Below are 24,043 nucleotides of genomic sequence, written 5' to 3' on the forward strand. Positions count from 1 at the left end.
CGGTAGCATTTTCTAACATCTTTTGTAACAACATTGCTCCACCAAAAAAGGCAGTAACTTTTGTGAAAATAAGATACGTTCTTTCCTAGACGTATCAGAATTTTCTTTACTTGCTATTGTATAAAATTTACTTTACAACTTCACAGTTTTCAATGCAGCCTTACTGAAATCAGGCTGTGTTCATGACAGTTGGAGCAGTAACAGTAGACTCAAAAATTGTCACACAAATGTCTTTGGGTTTTAGGAGCATAGACAATTGGTTTTAACACATATTCTTCTTAGGTAACAGAAGAGGAAAAAAAAATTTAAACTTTTGCAGTAACTAGAATGGCAAGAAAATAGTATTGATGGAATAAGAGTTTATGGAAGTTACATTTTTAGCAGAAGGCGATGAAAAAAATGCTGTCCCATTGGAAGACACAAACACAAATGTCTGAGTGTGCAGGTCAGCCAGATGGAAGAGGACTGGAGTGCATGCAAACTTCTGGATTTGTAGAGCCCTATGAGCAGTCAGCCATTTAGATGAGCAGCCTGTAATTTGTGAAGGCAATCGCTATCCCCTCTCAGCCCAGACGAGTGGCATTTTATTAGACCAACTGTAATAGTCACATAAAGTGGGTAAGCTTTCAAATGTGGAATTAACACTCTTCAGTGTGAGACATTTTGGGTTCAGCAGAGGGCAGGCATACGCACAGATGGGGACACAGAAAAAACAACAGCATACTTTATGGTGCCTTTCCCTTAGTGTTGTATTTCCTAAAAGGATTGGTACAGTTAGGGTTTTTTAATGCTGTAGAAATCTGTGATTTTGGGAGCTTACACATTTTTCTTCCCCTCCCTCGCTCCCCCCCCCCAAAGTTACAAAAGCAAGGCTAGTCATCCGCGTAAAATGTCAACTGTTTGCTTTGCAGGATATCCATCAATGTACATATGACTGAAATGAAAGAAAAGATTGAGAATATCAAGGAAGGAAACTTAAATGATCCCAAAGTAAAATACCCACCTTCCACACCAGCAGAAATGGAAGGAGTCAAAGAGCTGCCTGACAAATTAAAATTTCAACAGAGTCCTAAAAACGTTAGCACTGATCCAGATCAAGAAATGGCAGTGGTCAATAAGCAAAATGAACCTGCACCTCAAAGTGGGAAGCAACAGCCATTGCTGAGCAAGCCCAAATCAGGTAAAAAGGCTGAAGAGAAATCAGAATTAAAATGCAAGCCCATTACCTCACAGAATACCTCTGCAAAGGAGCCTATGAAGGATCTGGGGGTAGGAGCGAAAATCCGTCAAGAAACAGCAAAAGCAGAAGAATCCCAAACAGGTGCGAATGTTGAGAAGAGAGAATCCGAATGTGCAGGAATGACACTAGAGAAGACTGAGACACTGGAAGCCATCAAAGAGCTGCCCACTCAGGATGAAACAACCATCGGTAAGTTACAGTTACTCTCAGAAACTTCTACATTAAGGATTTAGTGCTACTCTTGTGTTACATGTACAATAATAGCTGGAGCAGTGCTCAGTAGACCACCTGGGTATTACAGTTCAAGAGCATTTTGCCATGGGTATCTTTGACTATGTAAATAACTCAACTTTTGTACAAATGCTTTTAACAGTAGTTTTCCTTTTGAAGTGTTTGGGTTTTTTGGGAAAAAAAAAGTTCCATTAAGATAAAATTGGGTGAAGTGTACATGTGACCAGAAGTATGAGCCATTTGAAAAAATCAATTTTCTTTAGATTAAAGTATTTATTCCTTAAGGTAGAGTATGCAAACCAGGTATGCTTTAACAACTATGGACTGGAGATCCAGAGAGCAGCAAAATATTGCAGGAGGAGTATCTTGCTGTAGTCTTTGCTGTGTTATTGGCTGTAGATCTCGGTTACTGTGGACACTCAGCTGCACAGTTTCAGGGAGTACTCTCTCCTGGCAGCATAAATATGTTTCAGAATGTACTTCTATGCATAGATATCCTGACCTGGATCTGGCTTTCTGAGCAGCGACTGGAGATTAGTTGAGTATATGTTAAATTGCAGCCCAAGATATCTGGAGGTTAATTGTAAAATTCTTTTGAATGGGAGACACCAGAAGTGTATTTATGGAAGCTTCACCCTAGAAAAACTTGGACATTAAGTACATCATGGTTAACTGATTTAGCTTCTGTGATATAAAAACAGAGTTGAGATTCAGGAGGTGGGATCCTGTTCTCTGGCACTTTATTCCTCATCTGCAAAAGAGTCTTACCAGTAAAAGTCCCTCACTTGGAGTAACAAGGGTAGTTTTGGATCTTTTCAGCACCTCCCTTTTTTGCGGCTCATTGCAAATGCAGTGGTTATTTTACTTGCATGCCACTCTAAAAATAGTGAAGGAATCGCATGCTTAATGTTATCCAGATAGAATCACAGAATCACAGAACGGTTTGGGTTGGAAGGGACCTTAAAGATCATCTCGTTCCAACCCCCCTGCCACAGGCAGGGACACCCCCACTAGACCAGATCACATAGATCTCCTGCACTCTTAAAATCCTTCCCCCATATCTCAGCCTAAGTATCCTTTACATTTTCAAGCTGTTATTTATCATACAGAAAAATAATTCTGTCCAGCAAGTAAGGAAAACTTGGGCTAGAAGGGAAAAAAACAATTTTGCTCTTCAGTACTAATTTGATTTTGTGCTTTGGATAAGCCTGTGATGCACCATGCCTTAGTTTTCCTGCTTACAGCTACACTGTGTAAAAGAACTCACTCCTCCTACACCCTCCTCTCACCAACCAAAGGCTCCATTACCATTCAACAAGATACTTCGGTGCTTGTCTGAATTCAAGTAGAAATAATAATGATGGCATGGTAGAGAACACAAAGCAAAAAGAAAAGGTGGGAGAGGGCAGTGCACTTGAGTATAAAGTTTGTGTTTTAAGTGTTTGCATTGGCAGCGTACTGGCAGCAGTGGCAGGCTGGCTTGTATGTGTTCATATCGGTGCGAGTTGCTCTCTTAGAGCCCCACAGAAGCACTAAGGGCTGCATCAGTGATGCCAGGCTGAGAAACAGGGCTCATCCCTGCAGGAACAGTGATGCCAAGGGTAGGAGGAGCACGAGAGTATAGTTTGGTAGAGCTGTGGATACTGGGAGCACAGAAAGCAGTTGAGAATTCTTATTACATTTAGCAAACACAGCAAGGTGACGTGTGTGTCCTGTGGATAGAAATCACTGGTGTGAGGAAGACAGAATCGAGTGCAGTGATGTGTGCAGATACACCTCAGTGACCAGCTTGTCTCCTGTTTAGATGACAGTCCTTCTCCTCCGGCTCCTTTTGACCATCGCATGGTGAGTGTCAAGCAAACAGAGGTGACAACATGCTACTCGGTGTGTCGGCACGAAGTACTGGGGGGGTAAGTATCCCTGTTCCTAATGCTGCGCTGCTGTTGGTAGCTAGGGCATGGAGAAATGCAATGAGCTGGAGAGCTAGACCTTTCTTCTTCAGACAGCCCCAGGGTGTCTGGGTGATGCTCAACAGGGTCACTGCAGCCAGAGCAAGCAGGTTCGTCCCTGAGACCTTTTGGGCCATCACCGTTGCTGGGTTTCTTGTATCAACCTTTTGTAGTTTCTGGGGAGTGTGTGTGGGGTGTCCCTTAGGTGACTGGTTTCTGCCCCAGGTCCTTTTTCAGATCCCTAACAGTGATCTGGGATGACTGGTTTTGCATTTGTCACAACGATCCTGGCCACAGCTGATGTCAGGAAGAAAACCTGTACCCTTCAGGCAAACACACTCAGAGCATCTGAAATCAGACAGATTCCAAATTTTTTCTACCCTGCTGAACTGTGCTTTAAAGAAAACTAAGGGAGCAGTTATTATTTTGACCTTATGTTTAATTTTCACCAATAGAACTTTGCAGCTGCTTCAGCCTTTGTGTTCTTGTATCCTTACTTACCTGACAAAGTTTAATTTACGGGTCGATCCAAGTACAAATAGAGTTTAATAATATAAGCAATATGATGCCATAGCAGAGAAGATAACGTTTAGAAATCATCCCCAGGGGCATTAACATGTCTGGGTGACATGGGGAGCATTTACAATGCTTAAGAGATGCAGTCTGTGGTGTAGCTACAGTTACTGGTCTTAAAATCATTTGAAAAGTTATGAGGTGAGGATAGAAATACCCTTGTTAATATACCCACAAATGCATCACTGAAGGACAGGAAGCAGGTACAGTTACAGAACAATAAAAGAATATCATCGGGTCATCATACCACAGCGAAATGTGGGAATACGAAAGGGGCATAATATTTTAATGTAAGCACTGAACAGCTGGCTGGAAAGATAAAACTAATCCTTCGTAAGCTGAGAGAAAAAGGAGATTCATGCTGCTGGCAACCTGATGCCGTTCACTTTGTACTGTGCTATTTTTAATGGACGATAGGACTAGTTGCATGCGAGGTTTCTGGTGATCTGTGTTAAGCAGTTTCCCATCTTCTCTTTCATATCCACAGTGGGCGGTTTGGGCAAGTTCACAAGTGCACAGAGATATCAACTGGGCTGAACCTGGCAGCCAAAATCATAAAAGTGAAAGGAGCAAGAGAGAAGGTAACTGAGCTTCTGTGAATCCAAGTGAGCACACTCTAAACCTGTCTCGTTGCAAGCACCTTGACACCATTTCCCTCAATCAGCATTGGGTAGTATCAAATACTGTAAAATCTGTCTTAATAAGTAGAAGCTTGGGCTTTATATGACTGTCATCTCCTGTGTTTGTGATTAAAACATCTGTCCACAGGAGACCTGTGGTATAGCTGTCATTGGGTTTACAAATTATTGTATTTGACTATATTGGAATTAAGGGGCGTATTTTCCTCATTTTTTGTTAATTTGTTATTTTTTCAGGAGGAAGTGAAAAATGAAATTAACATCATGAACCAAATAAATCATGTGAATCTGATCCAGCTTTATGATGCTTTTGAAGCCAAAAATAGTATCACCTTGATCATGGAATAGTAAGTTCAAATGATCTCAGGAATTGTTAGATGTTTGGGTTTTTTCAGGTCACTAAAGGAAATAAATAGGGAATGATGATTCTGAGGTGTGAGGAAGACTTGAGTAGTATCCCAGCTGGAGAGTTGAATTCACTTTCAGAAGGAAAAAAAAATAAAAATACATGTTTTAAAAGTAACTTCTTCAGGTTAAAAATTATTTGGCGAGATTACAAGATGATTACAAGATTGCAACAAATGATAAGAAAGGCAACTATCCTCAAGAGTATGACCCAAATGACAAGATTGTTAATGAACAGAGCTCCGCTATGGTTCACTTTTCATCTAAGTTAAGCTTAATTCTCAGTTTCATTTAGTAAATTTTATAGATTGAAGACTTATTTTTTCTAGACTACTAAGATGAGCAAATAATAGATACTTTGGAACTTCCTATAGGTTCTTCAGATCCCCATCAGATGAGCAGGTCATCTGGGTTTGGGTTTGACACATATCCCCCCCAGATATTAGCGACAACTTTTCAATTTTAATTTATATTGATACTTCATTCACACTCAGAAATATTTCTCTTGAAGTCATTGACACTACTGATATGCTTTATACTGGATGTGCTGTTAGGACGCTTGCTAAATTAGGGCACCTAAGTTCCCAGCTTGGAAATAAATAGAGCTAATGAGGAATTTCAGGGTTTTAACACTTTTCTGTGTCAAAATTTTAGTCTTGATGGTGGTGAATTATTTGACCGGATCACAGATGAAAACTACAATCTGACTGAGTTGGATGCAATCCTATTTACCAAGCAGATTTGTGAAGGAGTCCATTACCTGCACCAGCATTATATTCTCCATTTGGATCTGAAGGTCAGTAGTTCATACTCTCTGCTCCTTAGCAATGCTATGGCTTGGACCACCACAGAGTCTCTAGTTACAAGAGTAATCTCTCAATCTCTGGACTATGTCATAAAGGAGTAGATTTACTTAATTCAACAGCCACAATGAATGGAGCTTTAGAGATTCATTGGTTTTTTTTAATGTCTATTTAGTAGCTTGCTGAGAATAGCGAAAAGAACAGGGTTCTGTGCTTTTGCCTCTCTCAAAGCAGAAGCTTTTAATTCTGTGTGGAATTAAACAATGCTCTTTTGTCATTAATGAAAAATCCCACATCTCAAACCCTTTTTGGCTAGGAATGCCCTTATTCTTCCCTCCACTTCCGCCTAACCCCTTGTAGCTGTGTTCAGATATCATCTTCCTATTGTGCTTTTTACTGCCTGGAACTGAACTACAGTGAAATGATAGTGTTTTCCTAATGGCCTCTTAATAACTGGCCTTTTTAAACAGAAATACCAACTGATTTTTTTCCTGTTTGTTTATATAGTGCCTTACACGATGGTATTAGACCTGGTTGGCCTGTAGACAGCGCTGCAGTTGTAATAAATTTGGACACCATTGTCCGCCACCCCCCCCTTGAAAAATATTCTCATTGGAAAAAAACGAATTTTTGCCTTCATGGGCAAATCAAAGGATGCATTTGACATGTTTCATGAAGCTTTTTATGGAGTTATACTTAAGGAGTAAATTCAGTGGGTAAGCCTCAACAGTCTGACTGACCCTACCATTTTACACAGAAGGGCCTTTCCATTTTAAAGTCTTTGTCATCTATGGAATATTGTTATACAGGAATAGAAATAAACTTCTTTATGGGAGGCTGAAACCCACACCTGTCACTAACTCTGTGCAGTCAAATCCTTCTCTCCCATGATAAGAATAGAAAGAAAAGTATTATATTTAAAAGTTCCATTACAATCTGACATGTTTATACTGTTTAGCTAGATCTTTCAAACAGACATTTAACTCAAAATACTCTCTTCTCTTTTTGTAGCCTGAAAATATATTATGCGTAAATCACACAGGAAACCAGATTAAAATTATTGACTTTGGATTAGCAAGGAGGTAAGAGAGTTCAGTTATGAATTTATTAAAAAACCTCAAACAAACCCACACCAAAAAAACCCCAACAAAACCAAAGCAACCCCACAAACCTGATGTGATTTTGGTAGTTCTTAGGGGGGCTTTATGCATTTTGGTGGCTCTAACGTAATTCTGCTGTGTGAATGAACTAAGCAGTATGTTGCTGTGGGCGTGAGTTTTCTGCTGTGTGCATTAATTATCTAATTAGTTTTTCAAATAACATTTCTGTTGGATAAAGCTATACTGCTGTTCTAATTATCTCAAAATCATTCCCCATGTAAAGCTTTTACTTCGGGGACTCCAGGCAGGCTCTTTGACTTCTTGACTGCTGGGTTTTACTGTGCAAGTTCTAGTTGTGGAAATTTTCTGCTGAACTCTACATAGACAAGTTGCTTGTTATCTTTTTTCCTTCAATTATGTTTGAGACATCCCATGTGAAACCCTCGAAGAAATATGGACTTTTCTCCATTCTTTTTCTTTGCTCCATGGGTGTGTTAAAAGAAAGCTGCCAAAGCATGAGCCAATTCCCTTAAAATAAAAAGGAATGACACCTGTTAGTAAAACAGTAAGAACAACAGCATTTCTCGATTTCTTTTCTAAACCCTTTGAGGCTTTTCTTAAGCCCAAGTCTGGTACATTCATGCATGTATGTACCAATGTGTGTGTATGTATCTGTCCAAGGACTTCTTCAGAAGTATTTTCTAAAAACAAATGGACACATTGAGGGTGGTTTTGGTTTTTTTTTAATTGGGAAGGTAAAGATACAAACTTCTACTAAAGCAGTTTTGAAAACCAGATCTTCCAGGAAATAGAGATGTAAAAGCAATGCTTTAATGGTTTGTTCTGTCTGTATACAAATGTAACTGTTTTAATGGAAGCTGCTTTATTTATGTTAGACAATATCTGCTGGAAAGGGTCCTGTGGAGCCTGCAGAGAGTGAAGCTGCCAGCACTCTGTGGGCAGGCCTTTGCAGGCTTTACTGCCCATGGTCTTCCTTCTGGCTTTGCTCTGGCAAAGAGTGTAGCTGGTGGTATACTCATGTGAAGTCGCCAGTTTAAAGACTGTGATGCTGTCCTGATTGCCTGTGGAGTCTGCTATGATTGCTCTGCTGTGCTTGCATGCCTTAATTTTTTACAGATGAGATGTGTTTCCCAGGCTGCTCTCAGCACTGATTTCTCTCTCTTTCTGGTAAAGGTACAAACCTCGTGAGAAACTGAAGGTTAATTTTGGAACTCCAGAGTTCTTGGCTCCTGAAGTGGTGAACTATGACTTTGTTTCTTTCCCAACAGACATGTGGAGTGTCGGTGTCATCACGTACATGTTGTGAGTAACCCGTGGGGCTCTGCCGAGGAAGAGTGTGGCTGCCCCTGAGCCCATCTGCCTGTGACTCCTCCTAACTCATTCTGTTAAAAACCCAGCCCTTAATGCAAAGGCACCTGGCTGTGCATACTAAGTCTCTAAACAACAAATAATCCTTTTGATAAATGTGCAAATATTCTTCTCACCACCTTACTCAGTATGGTAAAATGGATCAGGTCTCCTTTTACTCAGAGAAGTTGCCCCAAGCATGTCAGAGTTTTCATTTTTGATGGTGTTCTTGAGGACATGGATTATTTTCAAATTTGCCATCTCATCATTTTAGTAGCTTGGACTTAGTGTGCATCTGCACAGAGGAATTAGTGTTGGGTGTTAAGCTGTGCGTCTAAAAAATGTCGTATCACAAATAGGGCTAAAACTTTTCTTTGGTATCTGGGTGGTGGCCATGGACGGCTTGTCTGTACAAAGTGTCTGCCTTATGACGAGCTGACTTGGCATCCCAGAATCTTTCACAGATGCTTTCTCTAAACTTTAAACATTTCTGGTTTAAATTTTTGTGTGATCCAAAACTCAACTGAATGAAGTAATAAACGACTGAAGCAATAAATCCAGGCTTAGAGGCTAATTGAAAGAAGTATGCTATTGGTCAGAATTGCGCGTTTAATTCAAACCATGTAAGGATATGGGCCTTGATTCAGGAAAGCTCTTGAGTCCCCCTAGCCGTCCTAGCTGGGAAGGCACTGATGTATGTACCTAGATCCCCACTGAATTAATTTCCTTTGGGCTCTCTACTAGTAATGCTCCCTGAGTGAACTGCTAGAGCAACACTAACATTTACAGTGCTTTATTGTTCCAAACTGTTGGCTTATCTTGGTAGGGACTGGGTGGAACACCTCATAGCTGAGTCTTTTCCTCTCCATAAGCTAACAACAGTTGTAAAGCAGAGGATTCGTAGAAGGAAAAACACATCTTGAATTTAATAAGTACTGATCTCCCTTCCCTTCTTTCTTTTTTTTAAGGCTTAGTGGCCTGTCCCCATTCCTGGGAGAAACTGATGCAGAGACAATGAATTATGTACTCAATTGCACCTGGGATTTTGATGCAGAAGCATTTGAACAGCTGTCGGAGGAAGCTAAAGACTTTATTTCCAGACTACTCGTGAAGGAGAAAAGGTACTTCTCTGTCTGATTGCGAGGATAGTAGCAAATGATACTTTTTTAATATTATTATAGATGATTTTTTTGATATTATTATAGATGATATTAAATTTCTCTTAGCCAACTGTGTGGATTGCATGCAACAATGAGAAGTCACTACCTGACACTTTTTATGCTGTATCTGTGCTTGGTGAGCAGTTCCTCAGTGATTCAAAAGCCCCTATTTAAAAGGAAAATGTCTATGTACCTTGACTGAAGAAAGTTGCTTTTCACAATTGCATCAATACAGGCAGATCAGAGGAAATCTGGGAGGATTTTCTGTGTAGAAATCTGTCTTTAGTATTCCTTCTCTGAGCAAAAGCTGTTTCTATTGTTGCTTTGGATTCTCACAAGCCTGACACAAATTGCAGAAATGTCTCTGGAGTGTCATGGAGGATAAATGGAAGCTGCAGCTGCAAAAATGCACATTGTTCTCTTCTGAAGTGTTCTACATGCACTTGGTGGATATTAAGGAGCATTTGGGACTTAACTCTGCATGTGGCTTCTCAGTCTTGGCTCCACTGAAATAAAAAGCGATCGCATACGTGAAATAGAGGAGAGTGAGGATGACATTGATGTCAGACTGTGGCTATGGGGTTGGGTGAGTTAGTAGAGAGATTTTTCTCTTGCTGATAGTGATACAAAACTAAGCCAGGAAACAAGGTATACAGTAAAACAGATTGTGTGTTCGAGGGGAATTCAAAGGAGTGCTTAGAATACTAACAACTTCCAGATCATTATCTAAATCAGAAAAATCAGTTCCTGTACTAATTACATTTGAACAATGAGTCATATGAAAAGCATAAACTGAGTGTCAGCAGGGCAATTCAAGTTGGATATAAGGAAGAAGTTCTTCCCTGTGAGGGTGGTGAGGTGCTGGCACAGCTTGCCTAGAGAAGTGGTAAATGCTCCATCCCTGGCAGTGTTCAAGGCCAGGCTGGATGGAGTCTTGAGTGACATGGAGGTGTCCCTGCCCAGGGCAGGGGGTTGGAACTAGATGATCTTAAGATCCCTTCAACCCAAACCATTCTATGACTCTGTGATTCTATATTACCAGCAGGAGACCACAAAGGGATTTTTTTCAGACATGAGAAAAACAAACACACCCACACCCTAAAAAGGCAAAATCCAGCATTTAACCACAGCTCAATCAACCCACTGCAGGCTTTTCATACCACTCACCCCTTGAACTGGAGAGTGCAGGAATTGCCACCCACTTGTATTGGTTCATTTAAGGCAGTTTCTTTATCAGTAATGCTGAGGAGCACAGGGCACTGAGACAATGGCAGCCAGGGCAGCTGGGTTTACATGGCAGATTTCCTCTTCCGCAGCTGCCGAATGAGTGCAACGCAATGTCTGAGACACGAGTGGTTAAACAACTTACCTGCCAAAGCCAAGAAGTTCAAGCTTCGCCTTAAGTCCCAGTTGTTGCTGCAGAGTTATATGGCTCACAGAAAATGGAAGGTAAATAGACAAACTCTGGTAAATGTACTTCCAGAGAGAAAATCAGGACAACACAGGCAGAGCCATTCCCTCCCTTTTTTGTATGGCGGCTCGCTGTTGTCCACAGGCTTCTTTCTTGTAAATACGGGTTTGGAACGTATATTTTCACTGGTAAATTAAGGGGTTTTCTCCTGCACAGTTATACTGATTCTATTTTTAGCAAGTTTGGTTTCAATTTTTACTCCTTCTAATTGGTGTTTAAAAGTTTTACACCTTTTTTCTTTGCAAGTTTGGAGACTTCAGATACTACTTAGCTTTAAATGTTCTTTCGCTTTACATTGAAGACATTTTTTCCATTGACAACAGTTCCATTGTTCTGTTGTCACTATGAAGTAGGGACACAACATAAGGCAGTTTTGTCTCTCGTTGCAGTGAGTATAAGTGTGGGAGAGAGAAAAAGTTAGGCTTAAACCCATCCAGAGAACTCTTCAGGACCTACCTGATCACCTCATGCTCCTTCAGAACTAAATGTTATATGAGGAGCTGATAGATAAGAATTTTTACTGGAGTCAAAGAAGCCTGTGGAAATGTGAGGAAAACTCAGTGAGGACCATTTCCTTTTCTTTTGTCACTGGAGAGTTGTAGTTCCTTGCCAAGGAGCTAAACCAGAGGCTTACACTTTTTCCACTCCTGCAGCCCAGCTGTTTGGTTGCAGACTTCTGCACTTGTGTTTTAAAAAATACATAATCTAAAGATATATCACTATACAATTTGTAATAATGCTGCAGAAGTTCATGGTGCCATCCGTCTTGTTCTGCAGTGGTGGTCTCCTAGTACAAAGCTGTTCTGCATTGCAATCCACATGAGGTGGGGGTCGCTAGAGGTAAATTCATTTATCAAGAAGAAAAACCTGTCAGCCACAGAAAAGGTCCTTTACCTCAGCTGTACTCACATTTGGACTGTTCTGTTCTGTTCACAGAAACATTTTTATGTAGTGGCTGCTGCTAACAGGCTGAAGAGATTTCAAACTATGTCTGTCAAGCTTGCATAAGCTTGTGTGAAGCATCTACTACTCTCAGAGCCATGGAAGACATGACATGAAATCATGGAAGAAGAACTCAGTATCTTCAGTAATTTCTACCCCTTTGTTTTCTAAAATAAGGTTTTGGGTCTGTCCTCCAATATTGTGTGCGTACTGCAGAGCTTCCAGAAGTGCCTCGAGGAAGAAGTACTGAAATTACTTCTAAAAGCAGAAGTTATCTTGTTTTGTTTTTACAAGTTTTTAGTTGTTGTACGTAGTGATGGAAAAATGTGGCTGTTACTGGGGCTGACTTCATGCTCAAGGGTTTGATTCTGCAGTGTTATTGGGCTGTTCATACCATAAAACACCTTGTCAGGCTTCTAGTTTCTCACAGTAAACACAGGATCTCTGAAGACTTTCTTCATGACTGAAGAGCACTGCCACAACAGTGGCACAATTTTTCGCCTGGTCTTTGTTACTTAGAACAAAAGATACCAGGTATCCTTTTCTTCCGTAATTTTTTCAAAAAAATTATTTTTTTTCCCCAAACATGATGATGATTCAGTGCAACTACACAGAGTTGAATGGTTTGGGTTTGTTGGCTTTTTTTATTCAGCTCTTTTTAAAAAAATATTCATATCCTGTAACTCCATAGTTAGGAAATAGGAGGAATCCTGGTTTGAAGCAACTTAAGTCAGTTGGCCATCGCTGCTGTTCTTTATGGTGAGTTGAGTTGAGCTGGATGGATTGAACTTTTGGAAGGAGATGGGTGAAACGGCCACAAATCAAAATCATCTAATGACCGCTGCGTCTATGCAAGAAGATCTCATGTCCAGAAAAGAACAGACTCCAGACATCCTTTATATGTATTTAAAACTTGTAAGTGGCTTCAACTGCAGCCATTAGTTCTGGAATTTTTAGTTTGAGGATTATTTTTTTTTCCTGACAATTTTAATGAAGTCTGAGAAGTTGATACAGTGTGATGTGCAAAACAGGTTTTATTGCTATTCAATGCCAGGGACATGGTGTGTTGCTGGACTCTGCCTTCAGCCCAGTTAGAAGGTTGAAGCCCTTTCTCCCTGCACTTTGCTCCTGAACATTAAATGTTTTCTTCATGATACTAACTTCTTTTGTATTTTAAACCTTTTCCTAATGTATAAAGAGCTGGAGCTACTTGCAATCCCTCAGCTAAAAGTATAACATTATTTATTAAGCCTCTGGTTTCTTTTATTCCTGTTCTAGATTCTGCAAAACACTGTGTGAGCTGGATGGACTCCCTACCAAACCCAGAAACTATAGTACTAAAACTGGTTTTCCTGCAAAGGCAGCAAACCACTGTAAAGTTCCCTTTAACTTTATGGACTTGCATGTTCCTTGAATTAGCAAAAGTATTGGTTGCTAATGAAGAGGTTTTAAGACTGGCTTACCCTATGTAGTTATCTTTTCCACTCTAGTGCTTCTAACTTTGCAAAGTCCTGAATTCTGGACTTCAGCATTTCCAGAATTGAGAGAGAGAATTATTCAATCAACTGAAATAATCTTGACAGTGTATCACCTTCTGTGAAGGCCCACTTTTGTTCATGTTTTCCTCCCACAGTGGTTCTGCATGCTAAATGTGATTATATTAATTAGTTTGTATATTTCTGAATTAGTACAAATAAATGCCATTAAGGTGGAACAGGCCTATTCCTTAGTTTTGGTTTAATCCCTCCCACCAAAAAACCCGAAAACATCTCTTGAGAATATCTTAACAGCAGAATGCTAATGGTAGTAGGCTGGATCTTCCCCCATCCTGAGGCCCTCTGCTACGTACTACATCAGCCTCTCAACACGAGCCATTTTGTTACAGCTCTTACTCAGTGTGGGTTAATTATCCAGTATTTTCTCTGCACATTGAGCATTAGTTTGGTGTCTATTCCCCCAGTAGTTACTGTTACATTTCATAACTCCTCTCTGGAATGAAATTAGCTCTTGCTAGTTAAAGTTGCCTTTAAGTGATCTCCTTTTTCATGTTTTAGGAGAAGTGAAAGGAGAATGGTCAATAAGTTTTAATTTTCCAATTACTGTGTGCTTCTTCCTGCCTTTCTAAGAGAGTAACACACAGATGCTCTTTGCAGTCTTGTATGTATTTCTTCTCCATTTTCTACAAAACAAAGGTGCATCTGGCCAGCAGGATTACTATTTTGTTTCTAATAGAAATCCCATTAGATTTGGCAGCCATCCCATGGTTCTGCAGTACAGGGGAACCCACCTCTGCAGCCTTATGGGATGTTTTACTATGTCCTATGCATTTTGTTTTGGGGTTTACAAAAAGCTAAAAGGACAAACAACAGGTGACCTGTAAGTCACTGGAACAGTAACTGTGACAAAAAACTGGCCCATACACTAATATCTAAAGCAGTTAATGGCATCAACCACTGTAATCCTGGTGCGGTGTCACCCAGGTAAGCAGGAGGATGCACACCAGTGAGGCCTTTGGCAAGCCATTAAAATACTGCTGAGAAGAAGCTCAGGTGGGGCAGCATTTCAAATCTAAATGCTCAGACATGAGATAATTTATCTTGTTTCATACGGACACTTGGGTTTTCTGGATTGTTTTGAGCAAGGCAAGAGAAATGGGCTGAAGACTTGATTTGTTTCATTACAGTTATGCCAGCCCTGCTGGCATAACTGTACTGCTAAAAGTAATGATTTTCTTTCAAAACTGTATTTTGAATAGCTGGGATGAACGTGTAGGACCACAGAAATTGCCTCTAAGGACTACAGCGCAGGGCACTTGCTTCTTCCCTAAGTTTATGACTGCTAAATGCAGAAAACCTGTATTGCCCACACAAGATCCCTGTCCCCTGGATATCTGCCGCTTTAAAGTGAAGACATCTCCTGTTTGTCTTTTGAGTTTTATACATGACAAGTGCCAAGAACCTGATGCCATAATACAAACTTATTCCTTCTACTGTTTTTATTGTTTCTTGGAGTATTTGGGACCCCTTACAAGCAGAAGAGACTTCAGTCCCATGCAGGCCATAAAAAAAAAAAATCAAATTCAGTGACTAAACAATGTTTCTTCAACAGTACAAAAAATAAAAATTAATCAGTCTTAATTCCTTTGCTGGTTTTGCAGTTTAACGAGGCACTTAGTCCCCTCCCTCTTTTTTTTTTTTCCCCACTACTTCCAGCCAAGGGCACAGGTGCATATAACTTAGAACTTACACTTAACACAGCATTAGAATGTTACCTGCTTCTTGCAGGAAAAGAATGAAGCTGTTCTACCACCCAGTGCCATAGCTGCTCAGGTACCAGCCTGGCGAGTAGTCAGACAGGTTCCCTGTAAGATCGCCTCAATTCTGCTATGATTTACTAAAAATAACATTCTTACATACATAAAAACTATCTAATAAATAAGCTGGCTACCAGACAGCCATCACTCATGTGCTACAGGGTCTCTTGTTAGAGCAGAGGGAGAGTTAAAATTCTGAGCAAGCAGAAGATACATTTCTAGGTGGCGCTACAGGCAGTACTCCTACTTCTCTCTTGTGCCTTAGCAGCGTTTTCCAGGATTTTCTTTTTCCATTCTTCATAGTCTTGCTTTGTTTCAGTTTTTGGCCGTTTACATGGCATCTCCTCATCATCTTCAGATCCTACAAGAGAAGAAGAAAGTTCATGACAGGCCACCATGGACAATATGTATGTTGCTGGGAATAACCACGTCAGTGAGCAAATGTACAGACACAAGCACAGGGTCTGTCACTGTGTTATGTGATCCCATGGTTGGCTGCTCCTCACCTGCCAGAACAGTCACCTCTTCACCTTTGTGTCTGAATGGAATAGTTGTCCTGAATTCTACTGGGACCACTGAGCATAAACACCACAGTCCTTCTGCTGCTTCTCTTTGTCCTTTCATGAGCCAGTGGTTTGCAGAATGGAGTAAGGTGCCACGAACTGAGTATTATGGCATATTGCACAACTAAATTACTAAGCAGCAATACAGCTCATAACTGTGCTGGCGAGGTGAGTTTTAGTTCATAGCTGAACACAACTTACCATCTTCTTTCTCGCAGTGCTTCAGGTTGGTCTGAAAGCTTTCAGGTGTCTCTGCAACCACTGGAACATCTTCTTCTAAAAAAATAATGAAAGTTGCTTGAATGGTGTTTGGGGGCCCAAGGATGGTACTCTAAATGGAATTCTTTGGCAGGGCCACCCTCCAAAAGTACTGTCTCCCATTCAGAGCATTCCCTGGTCCAGATGGATGCTCAAGCTGTACATGCAGAGGTGCCAACGCACTTCAAGGGTTGCACAGACTGGTTGGCTGCTTTAACTAGTATTTCTGCTGCATTTGTAATCACAGTCATCCACTGTGCTCGTACCCCAAACCCACATTGCTACCCTTCATTGCTCAGGCAGGATTATTAGCTATTTCTTCTCCTCCTGTCCTGTTTCCACACTTTGTATTACAGATGCCCACAACATGCAGGGGGGCTGTCCATGCATACAGATGCACACTCTTCCCTGAACTGACACACAAATTCCCAGCTGTCGTTAGCTGCTTCAGTGGTGGAGTAAGGTTTTGGGGTTTCTACAGGGCACTGCACTATGGAAAGGTCCATGCCTAGGGAGAGAGCAGCAGCTTTTGGTTTGGGTTCAGACAGCATTCTAGAAGACTTCACGGTATGAAGCATGAAGACAGGGTAGAGCAGGCACACTGTCTGTGGGAGAGTAAGAATGAAAGCCTGGGAAAGAAAAAAGGAGGCAAGTAGGAAGGAGCAGATTCAAGGACAGGAAGATGTCTATCATATTTCAATCTTCCTCCTCCACAAAAAGGACTGGAGAGAGCTGCAGGTTCAAACGGTGAGAAGGGATGGTGACAGGTAACAGATGAATTGCTACCAGGAAAGGCTTAGGCTCGTTAATCCTACAGTGGGGGAAGGAAAACACAGAAATGAGTCAGTCAAAGCAAAGGAGGTAGCAAGATGCTTATGTTAATTTGTGTGCCATGTTGCCATGTTAACAGGATGCAGAAAGCAAGCAAGCAGGAGGAGTCTAAGAAGTTGTATATATTCAGGTAGTATGGGAGAAGCAGAGAAATAAATTGCAGCAGCAGAGGACATAATGAGCACTGAGAATTTGATAACAGAGGAAAATACTTATTTCTGGCCTTGTCAAGCGCTAAGCTGTTGCAACATCCCCAGAAGCAATGACTGTGACTGGGACTGTGGGAAATGTTGGAATGGCTGGGCAGGTTTGGCTGGCAGGGGACAGATGGGTGATCAGAATGAAACTGCCAGTGGAAATTAGAGAAAGGGCTGTATTACAGGGATAAAGCTGAAAACTTACTGCAGAGTTGCTGGCTCATCTTCTCCAGCTGATTGCAGAGCCGGCCAAATATTGCTTTTTTCACCCCAGATATAGCCAACATTTTAGTTTTGTCCACTTTTAGCTTCAAACACCTACAAGAGAAATTTATCTTTGTAACTCCAGCAACTATTACTCAAGTGAGGAGACATTTATGGTACCTACACTGCCTGTGAGAATGAGGAAGATGGGCCTGATTTTTTTTGTCCTATCTAATCCTTGTCTGTCTCAAATTCGCTTAAAAAAAGACCCCGCCATTACGCAATCAATACAGCTCAAGAATTGAGAGTCAGGGTTAGTTCAGGTTACATAAGGAAATTCTACTAGGAAAAGGTACTTTTCAGATTTTGAAGGAACCTGAATAAAATCCTATTGCTGCAAAAAACTGAATGGAATCCCTATGTCACAAGAACATTTGTCAGGAGCTGTGCAACTAACAGCACCTGATTTGCTTCACAAGACTCTTACAAGGTGTAATACTGAAGAGGGAAGACATTTGCATGCAAGAAAACTCTTACAAAGGGTTGGCTGAGTTAAGTGCTCCTGACACATATCTTCCAAGCTGATACAGGCCTACAGCTATTACATCCATTGCTCAAAGGTTAGAGCACCTTCAGGGTGTGATGGTGCAGGGCTTAGGGCTTTTTCTTCTTCACCATGGCTGCTTCTTGGTGCTCAGCAGTAAGCTAGCTGCTACCCTTGCACCTTAAGCACCATCTCACCAAAAGCTGTGCAACCTTTTGCTTTGTGCCCACCTCAAAATCTATCCTGAAAATGGAAAAAAAGATCCCACTTGTCCTGGGTTCAGATATTTTTCTCCTTCTTAGTATCTGGTGCAGTGCTGTGTTTGGGATTTAGTCTGAGAACAATGTTGATAACACACCAATGATTTAGTTGTTGCTCAGTAATGCTTACTCTGATCAAGGACATTTCAGTCTCTCATGCTCTGCCAGTGAGGAGGGGCACAAGAAGCTGGGTGGAAGCAGAGACAGGACACCTGACCCAAACTAGCCAAAAGGGTATTCCATACCACAGCACGTCATGCCCAGTACAGAAACTGGGGACAGTCACCCAGAAGGCCCAGATCGCTGCTTGGGTCGGCGGGTGGTGAGCCGTTGGATTGTGCATCACTTGTGTTTATTGTTTTCCTTTTCTCCTTTTAGCTTAATATTCTCTCCCCTTGTTATTTCCCTTATCATTATTATTAGTGGTAGTAGTAGTAGTTTGTACTATACTTCAGTTTTTGGACTGTTCTTATTTCAACGCGTGGGCTTTACATTCTTACCATTCTCTTCGCCACCCTGCCGGCAGCTGGAGGGAAGAAGAGGGGCAGTGAGTAAGCAGCTGCATGGTGCTGAGTTACTGGCTGGGCTTAAACCAAGACACCACTAAATCTGAAAAATGTCACTAAGGGATTATGTTATGCTGGTTAGGCTGAGAGGAAGGAGAGTGAAGTGCTAAACACTAACAGAAGTTTTCCAGCCACTGCCATGGATATGTGCTAATGGAATTATCACAGCATCAATTCTGCTTTCTCCTAAAGGCAAATACAGTGTAGGTTGGAAACTCCACTGTAATTAAAGGCCTGGTTTGCTACAGCTGTTTCCATTTCCAGGAGGATGGGCTAAGCAAGACCCTTCAGATATACTGAATGAATCAGCTGCTTACATTGTAAGTGCTATTTCTATTTGGTATCTCACTAAGCATTTAAGCCCATAAAGATCCCTCAAGCTCTACTCACCTGCATGCAGTGAATAGTGCAGCTGTTATAAAGAGTGGTTTTGAGAAATCAAGGTCCATTTGCTGTGCTTCAGAGAGGCTGGATTCATACCTAAAGAACAACAGTAAGAGTGATAATCGTACAGTGCATTTGCCTCAGATGAAGCTGTTGACATTAATTGGTCATGTGGTACTCAGCAGTTGAACAGGTCTCCTGTTGGAACACTTAGTCCTTTGCAACACAGTGAAGCAGAAACAGCCACTACTGGCTGAGAAGAGCAAAAGAGATGAGGGAAAAGAAGGGCATTGGGATCACCTCCTCTTTTTGAATTAAAGGTATTTTAAATTAGGGATCTGGATCAAGGCATGCCAGTAAAATCTAATTCTTGTGCTCCCCATCTACACAGCATCTTTACCTCTGTATTGCATCTGAAAGTTACAATGAGCTGCTTTGCATTAATCCATCCTATAATAGAGGATAGAATTACGGCTTCTTTGATTCCTCTAATATGTGTATTACACATATGTGTCTATGAAGGCTTAAATACGGAAATATGGAAAACGACAAAGTGAATGTGCAGCACTTAGGAATTTAATTTTTTACTGTTCACCCGTCTCCAGGCTATATATTATCTTAGCTTATATTAAGCACTGACAGGCATACCCAGACTTTGTTCACTTACTTAATAGCATTTAAACACATGCTATCAAGATGACAGTACTCCAGACCAGAGCTCTTCAGTGACTGCTGTTGTTAAAGTACATATTACAGAGCAAAAAATCTTAGTTAAATCTGTTGGATCTCTGCTGATGTGTTCAATCTATTGTTTTTACAGGTCCAGTAATGTGCATTTTGAGACATCTGCTTCTCCAGAAGGGAAGATTTGTTTCTACTGAACATTACTTCTCAACTGTGACATGACCAGGAGTTAAATGGAAGACAGTGTGATGGTATGGACAAATACTCTCAGACAGGGTCGGAGAGTCCTGTATTTTTTTACACTATTCCTAATTGAAGAATTGGGACTCACTCAGACAATGACTTGCTGAGATTCACAGACTAAGTCTTTCTAACATGCATTCTAAAAAGTGGCCTAGATAAATGAGTGGACTGTCAGTACTAAGAACTCATCTCACCACCTGTCAGTGGGAGATACCTGGCCCTCGCAACTATCAAGCTCTTTACACATCTAACGAACAAAGAATTTTGCTACTGGTTACCAGTGTGCTCACGAGAGCTTCCTCACCTCCGGAGTATTTCTGAAGCAGTGTTCAATGCTTCTGTGCAGCAGAACTGCACAGCCAAGTCTCGCATTCTCAGTCTGGGGTTCACTTCTAGCAAACACTCCAAAGACTTCATGGAGCTCTGGTAGGTAGTCTTGTTCAAGCCGGAGAGTTTAACAAAACAGCTCTTTCAAGAAAACAAACCACAGCAATTAGCAAGATTCCTCCCAACATCTTATTCAGGCAACCAGAATAAATTAGGAAGAAATACACAGTGTCATGAAATAAAGTTCAATTGCTACATTAAACAAATTTGTGCAATGAATGATGTAAGTTTGACTGTACACTGAAAGACTAACTACCTAGGAATGCCACATCTCTTAATGCAGTGGTATTTTTAGACTGTTTCCCTGGAAGTAAGGTTTATCTTTTCCATATATTATGGCATGGCCCTTTATCAAACCTCTTATTTGGTTAAAAACAAAGGTAACCAAGATCTGGAGAACTTGAACAGATGCGCAATACTTTCATGCTACTCCTCATGGGTCAGCTTCAATTAAATTCTCCTCTGCCCGTGACTGAACTGTCACAAACAACTTGTACCACTCATTATTTTGGCAGCTCATTACCATCTACCTGCAGGTCTGCGGATGGAGGTTTACAGGTACCACTACAGAGAGGGATTCCTTATAGCCACTGCTTCCCTTCCACAGTAAAAGGGACAGATCTTAAATTTATCACCCTTGCTGTTGATTCATTCAGCTAAAAAAGCTGGAATTATAGCAAAGCAAGCTCAGCTGGTGAAGTGACTATGACACTGGGCTCAATTTGCCGTTTCAAACTCTTGAGTAGTGAAAGCTCCAGCACTAGCAGCACGCTACTGGGTGTAGGGTAACGTCAGTTATTACTACTACCCCTTTCCTGCTCCCAACACACGCTACACAGAACAGTGATTTCAGTGCACTTATAGAGAACGCACCAGCCAGCCAACTCACACACTGCAGCTTACTTTGTCAACTGGCTGTTTCATGAAGCTAGCTGCTAGGTCCAGGCACATCACAGCACTGCTTGTAGCTGTCATCTGCGCCATCAATCGTGTGCATTTCACCTGGGATAGCCGCAGGTACTCTTCTGCTTTTCTGCAAAACACCCAGCGTACAAAGCCCCGTCAGCCAAGCCAGCTACAAGCCCGTGAGAGCGGCAGGACAGGGGCTGATCCCGGGTTTGCCCAGCCCAGCACCGCGCGCGCAGGGAAAGGGCTGCGGCAGAGCTCGGCGATCCACGCTCACGCCGCCCTTCCCTCATCACTGATAGTCCGGGGCGCGCGGCAGCGGCTCCATCGACCGCCACACCCTCAGGCCTGTGGCTTCTCTCACACTGATCGGAGCTCAAAGGAGGCCGAGGCGGCTGGAGCTGCGCGGGGTCCAGACCGACCGGGAAGCAGCCCGGCGGCGCAGCGCGGCCAGGCCCGGCGGGCCTCGCTCCCGTTGTCCCCCCGCGGTACCTGATGACGCCGGGCTGGGTGAGGCCCAGCCGCGCGCCCAACCGCCGCACCTCGCCACGCTCCATACGACCTCCACCGCTCCCGCTCGGCCCGCCGCAGCGCGCGAACCCCTGACGTGCAGCAAGGTCCGGCAGCGGACTGGTCGGCCCCGCTGCCAATCATCGGCCTCTACGCCAATCGCCCTGGAGCGCACCGCTTCCTCGGAGCGAACCAATGGGAAGGGCGCGGCGGGGCGGCGCAGTCACATGACGGTGCGCGGCGCTGCGGGGTGTTGCTGGCGGGGGTGGTCTGTGGCGGCGGCGCGACCATGGTGAGGGGCGGTGGGGCTGGGCCGCGGCGGGCGGCGGGGGGCCTGGTGGGGGCGCTGGGTGCGGCCCGGCCCGGCCCGGCCCGGCCCGGCTGCTGCCGTGTGTACGAGTGGGAGGGGTGCGGGCCGCGCCCGCTGGTGACCGAGGGACAGGCCCATCCGCCCGGGGCCGGGCTGGACCCGGGGGCTCCTCCTGGGGAGCGCCGTCAGCGGCCGCGCCCGGTGGCGGCGAGGGCGGGCCTCGCGGGGTACGGGGACCGGAGCCGGTCCCGGAGGCCGCCGCCCGGCCCGGGCAGGGCTGAGGGGAGGGCTGGGCCTGCGATGCTCGCGGTAGCAGCTCGAACCGTGGTGACGGCTGCCCGCGGCCCGCCGCTACTCGGGTCAGAGTAGTCACTGCCGTGCTGGGCTGCACCGAGTTCGCTTGTGGGGCCGCAGGGGCGGTCGGTGTGTTGGCTGGGGAACCCCTACCGCACCTGTGGCCTAGGTTGAGGTGTGGTGGAGCGGGCTGTTCCTGCCGGCCCCGGGCTGTGTCCTCTCCGGCGCCGTGCAGGTGCGCTTCTCTTGTCCGCATCGCAGCCTCCCCCCGGGGCAGTTACTCCTGACCGTCCACGGCTGCGGTTTCAGACTGTCCTAGCGAACGTCCTTTCTCTTCTGCAGAGAAGGTGGCTTTGCGTTGCTGAGCCCATCTGCACAGAGCTTCTGGAACACATGTTGGTGTTTATTAGAGAGGCAAACCTGAAATTTCAACATGGAAATAGCTTTTATTGAGAAATGCTTTTCAATTTCTAGTAAAAATAAGGGGACAACCAAGTTTCCTAGTAAAACTGAAAGTCTGCCTATTAGTATGTCTTCTGTAGCATTTAATAATCAATCAAACTTTAAGCAGCACTTGCTGTAACCATCACAGCATGTTAATTGACCTAAGTGTGGAGTATAAACAGTAGCAATAGTATCTAGGCAGTGAGACAGAAACTAAGTGCAAGCTTTGAAAAGCAGGAATTGCACAGGTTTTTGGGACAGACTTTCAAGTTCTGTATATGTTTATCAGTTTAATACTACATCCTCTAGAGGTGGACGGGGCAAAACCTGTAATGTTCCTTGAGAGATGAATGGAAAAAACTTGCTTAGGTGATGTGAAATGCTAAATCTACATAAATGTTTAAGTACCTTTAACAAGACTGATTTTAAGAGGGCTCTGGCTGTTCTTGACCATCCCCTGAATACAAAGTCCAGCCCCTTCATTCTTGTTAATGTCTTGTGGCTTCCTGTGGCAGTAAGTACCAGTTTAAATATGTGGAAAATATTTTCTTCTCTCTGGTCCATCTTTGAGCTCCTATATATAATGGTTCTGGAGTTGCCTTTGGTATTGCAGAATAATGCTTCCTATGTGGTATAAAATGCTTATGCATTTTTGGTGACTTCCAGGCAGCTCAGTGATTTTTATGGAATTGCATTGTGCATACCCAGGCTTCACCTGTAGGCTGGCAGCTGTCCTGATCTGCTTCTGTAGCTAACCCATCTTCTGTCTTGGGTAGTGTTCATTTTAAATATCTCAAGGGTAACTGGTTGGTAGTAGTCCTAATAAATCCAACTGGGAGAAGGCAGAAAAACCTCCTTGGATAAATCTCATTCAGTATAGAATCATAGAATAGTTAGGGTTGGAAAGGACCTTAAGATCATCTAGGTCCAACCTCCCTGCCATGGACAGGGACACCTTGCACTAAATCAACTCACCCAAGATTCCATCCAGTCTGGCCTGGAACACTGCCAGGGATGGAGCATCCACAACTTCATTGGGCAACCCATTCCAGTGCCTCACTACCCTCACAGTAAAGAACTTCTTCCTTATGTCTAACCTAAACTTCCTGTTTAAGTTTGAACCCGTTCCCCCTTGTCCTACCACTACAGTCCCTGATGAAGAGTCCCTCCCCAGCATCCTTATAGGCCCCCTTCAGATACTGGAAGGCTGCTATGAGGTCTCCACGCAGCCTTCTCTTCTCCAGGCTGAACAGCCCCAACTCTCT

The 24,043-nt window shown here is 43.0% G+C and overlaps 3 protein-coding genes across 7 annotated transcripts in view; 2 read left to right on the top strand and 1 right to left on the bottom strand.

Annotated features, from left to right (window-relative positions):
* The window catches only part of MYLK3 (myosin light chain kinase 3), a 33,491-nt gene extending 19,897 nt beyond the window's left edge, over positions 1 to 13,594 (top strand). For both annotated transcript variants that reach the window (XM_030471044.1, XM_030471045.1), the window contains 10 exons: positions 912 to 1,429; positions 3,276 to 3,381; positions 4,481 to 4,574; positions 4,869 to 4,978; positions 5,691 to 5,832; positions 6,851 to 6,921; positions 8,134 to 8,262; positions 9,276 to 9,428; positions 10,784 to 10,916; positions 11,875 to 13,594. In XM_030471044.1, the coding sequence (XP_030326904.1) occupies positions 912 to 1,429; positions 3,276 to 3,381; positions 4,481 to 4,574; positions 4,869 to 4,978; positions 5,691 to 5,832; positions 6,851 to 6,921; positions 8,134 to 8,262; positions 9,276 to 9,428; positions 10,784 to 10,916; positions 11,875 to 11,946 (1,528 nt within the window). In that variant the 3' untranslated portion in view covers positions 11,947 to 13,594. The remainder of the gene's footprint in view (positions 1 to 911; positions 1,430 to 3,275; positions 3,382 to 4,480; positions 4,575 to 4,868; positions 4,979 to 5,690; positions 5,833 to 6,850; positions 6,922 to 8,133; positions 8,263 to 9,275; positions 9,429 to 10,783; positions 10,917 to 11,874) is intronic.
* On the bottom strand, positions 12,897 to 21,836 carry ORC6 (origin recognition complex subunit 6). 3 transcript variants are annotated; one of them, XM_030471049.2, is made up of 8 exons: positions 21,713 to 21,836; positions 21,218 to 21,347; positions 20,232 to 20,395; positions 19,007 to 19,096; positions 17,248 to 17,360; positions 15,958 to 16,032; positions 15,444 to 15,554; positions 12,897 to 14,937 (listed from the first exon to the last, which is right to left on the bottom strand). In XM_030471049.2, the coding sequence occupies exons 1-8, from the start codon at positions 21,775 to 21,777 to the stop codon at positions 14,876 to 14,878; spliced, it is 810 nt and encodes a 269-aa protein (XP_030326909.1). In that variant the 5' UTR covers positions 21,778 to 21,836; the 3' UTR covers positions 12,897 to 14,875. The 3 variants fall into 3 exon arrangements, with proteins under 3 accessions (XP_030326909.1, XP_030326907.1, XP_030326908.1); XM_030471047.1 differs by lacking the exon at positions 12,897 to 14,937 and having other exon boundaries at positions 15,029 to 15,554; XM_030471048.1 differs by lacking the exon at positions 12,897 to 14,937 and having other exon boundaries at positions 15,029 to 15,554; positions 15,958 to 16,029; positions 21,713 to 21,829.
* A 119-nt stretch (positions 21,837 to 21,955) lies between these two features.
* Positions 21,956 to 24,043, top strand: part of VPS35 (VPS35 retromer complex component) — a 29,460-nt gene continuing 27,372 nt past the window's right edge. Inside the window, exon 1 of one of the 2 annotated variants that reach the window (XM_030471040.1) lies at positions 21,956 to 22,022. In XM_030471040.1, the coding sequence (XP_030326900.1) occupies positions 22,020 to 22,022 (3 nt within the window). In that variant the 5' untranslated portion in view covers positions 21,956 to 22,019. The remainder of the gene's footprint in view (positions 22,023 to 24,043) is intronic. The other variant, XM_030471041.1, reaches the window with a different exon arrangement.

This window comes from Strigops habroptila, chromosome Z (genome assembly GCF_004027225.2).
Source record: "Strigops habroptila isolate Jane chromosome Z, bStrHab1.2.pri, whole genome shotgun sequence".
In the NCBI taxonomy this organism is placed as follows: Eukaryota; Metazoa; Chordata; class Aves; order Psittaciformes; family Psittacidae; genus Strigops; species Strigops habroptila.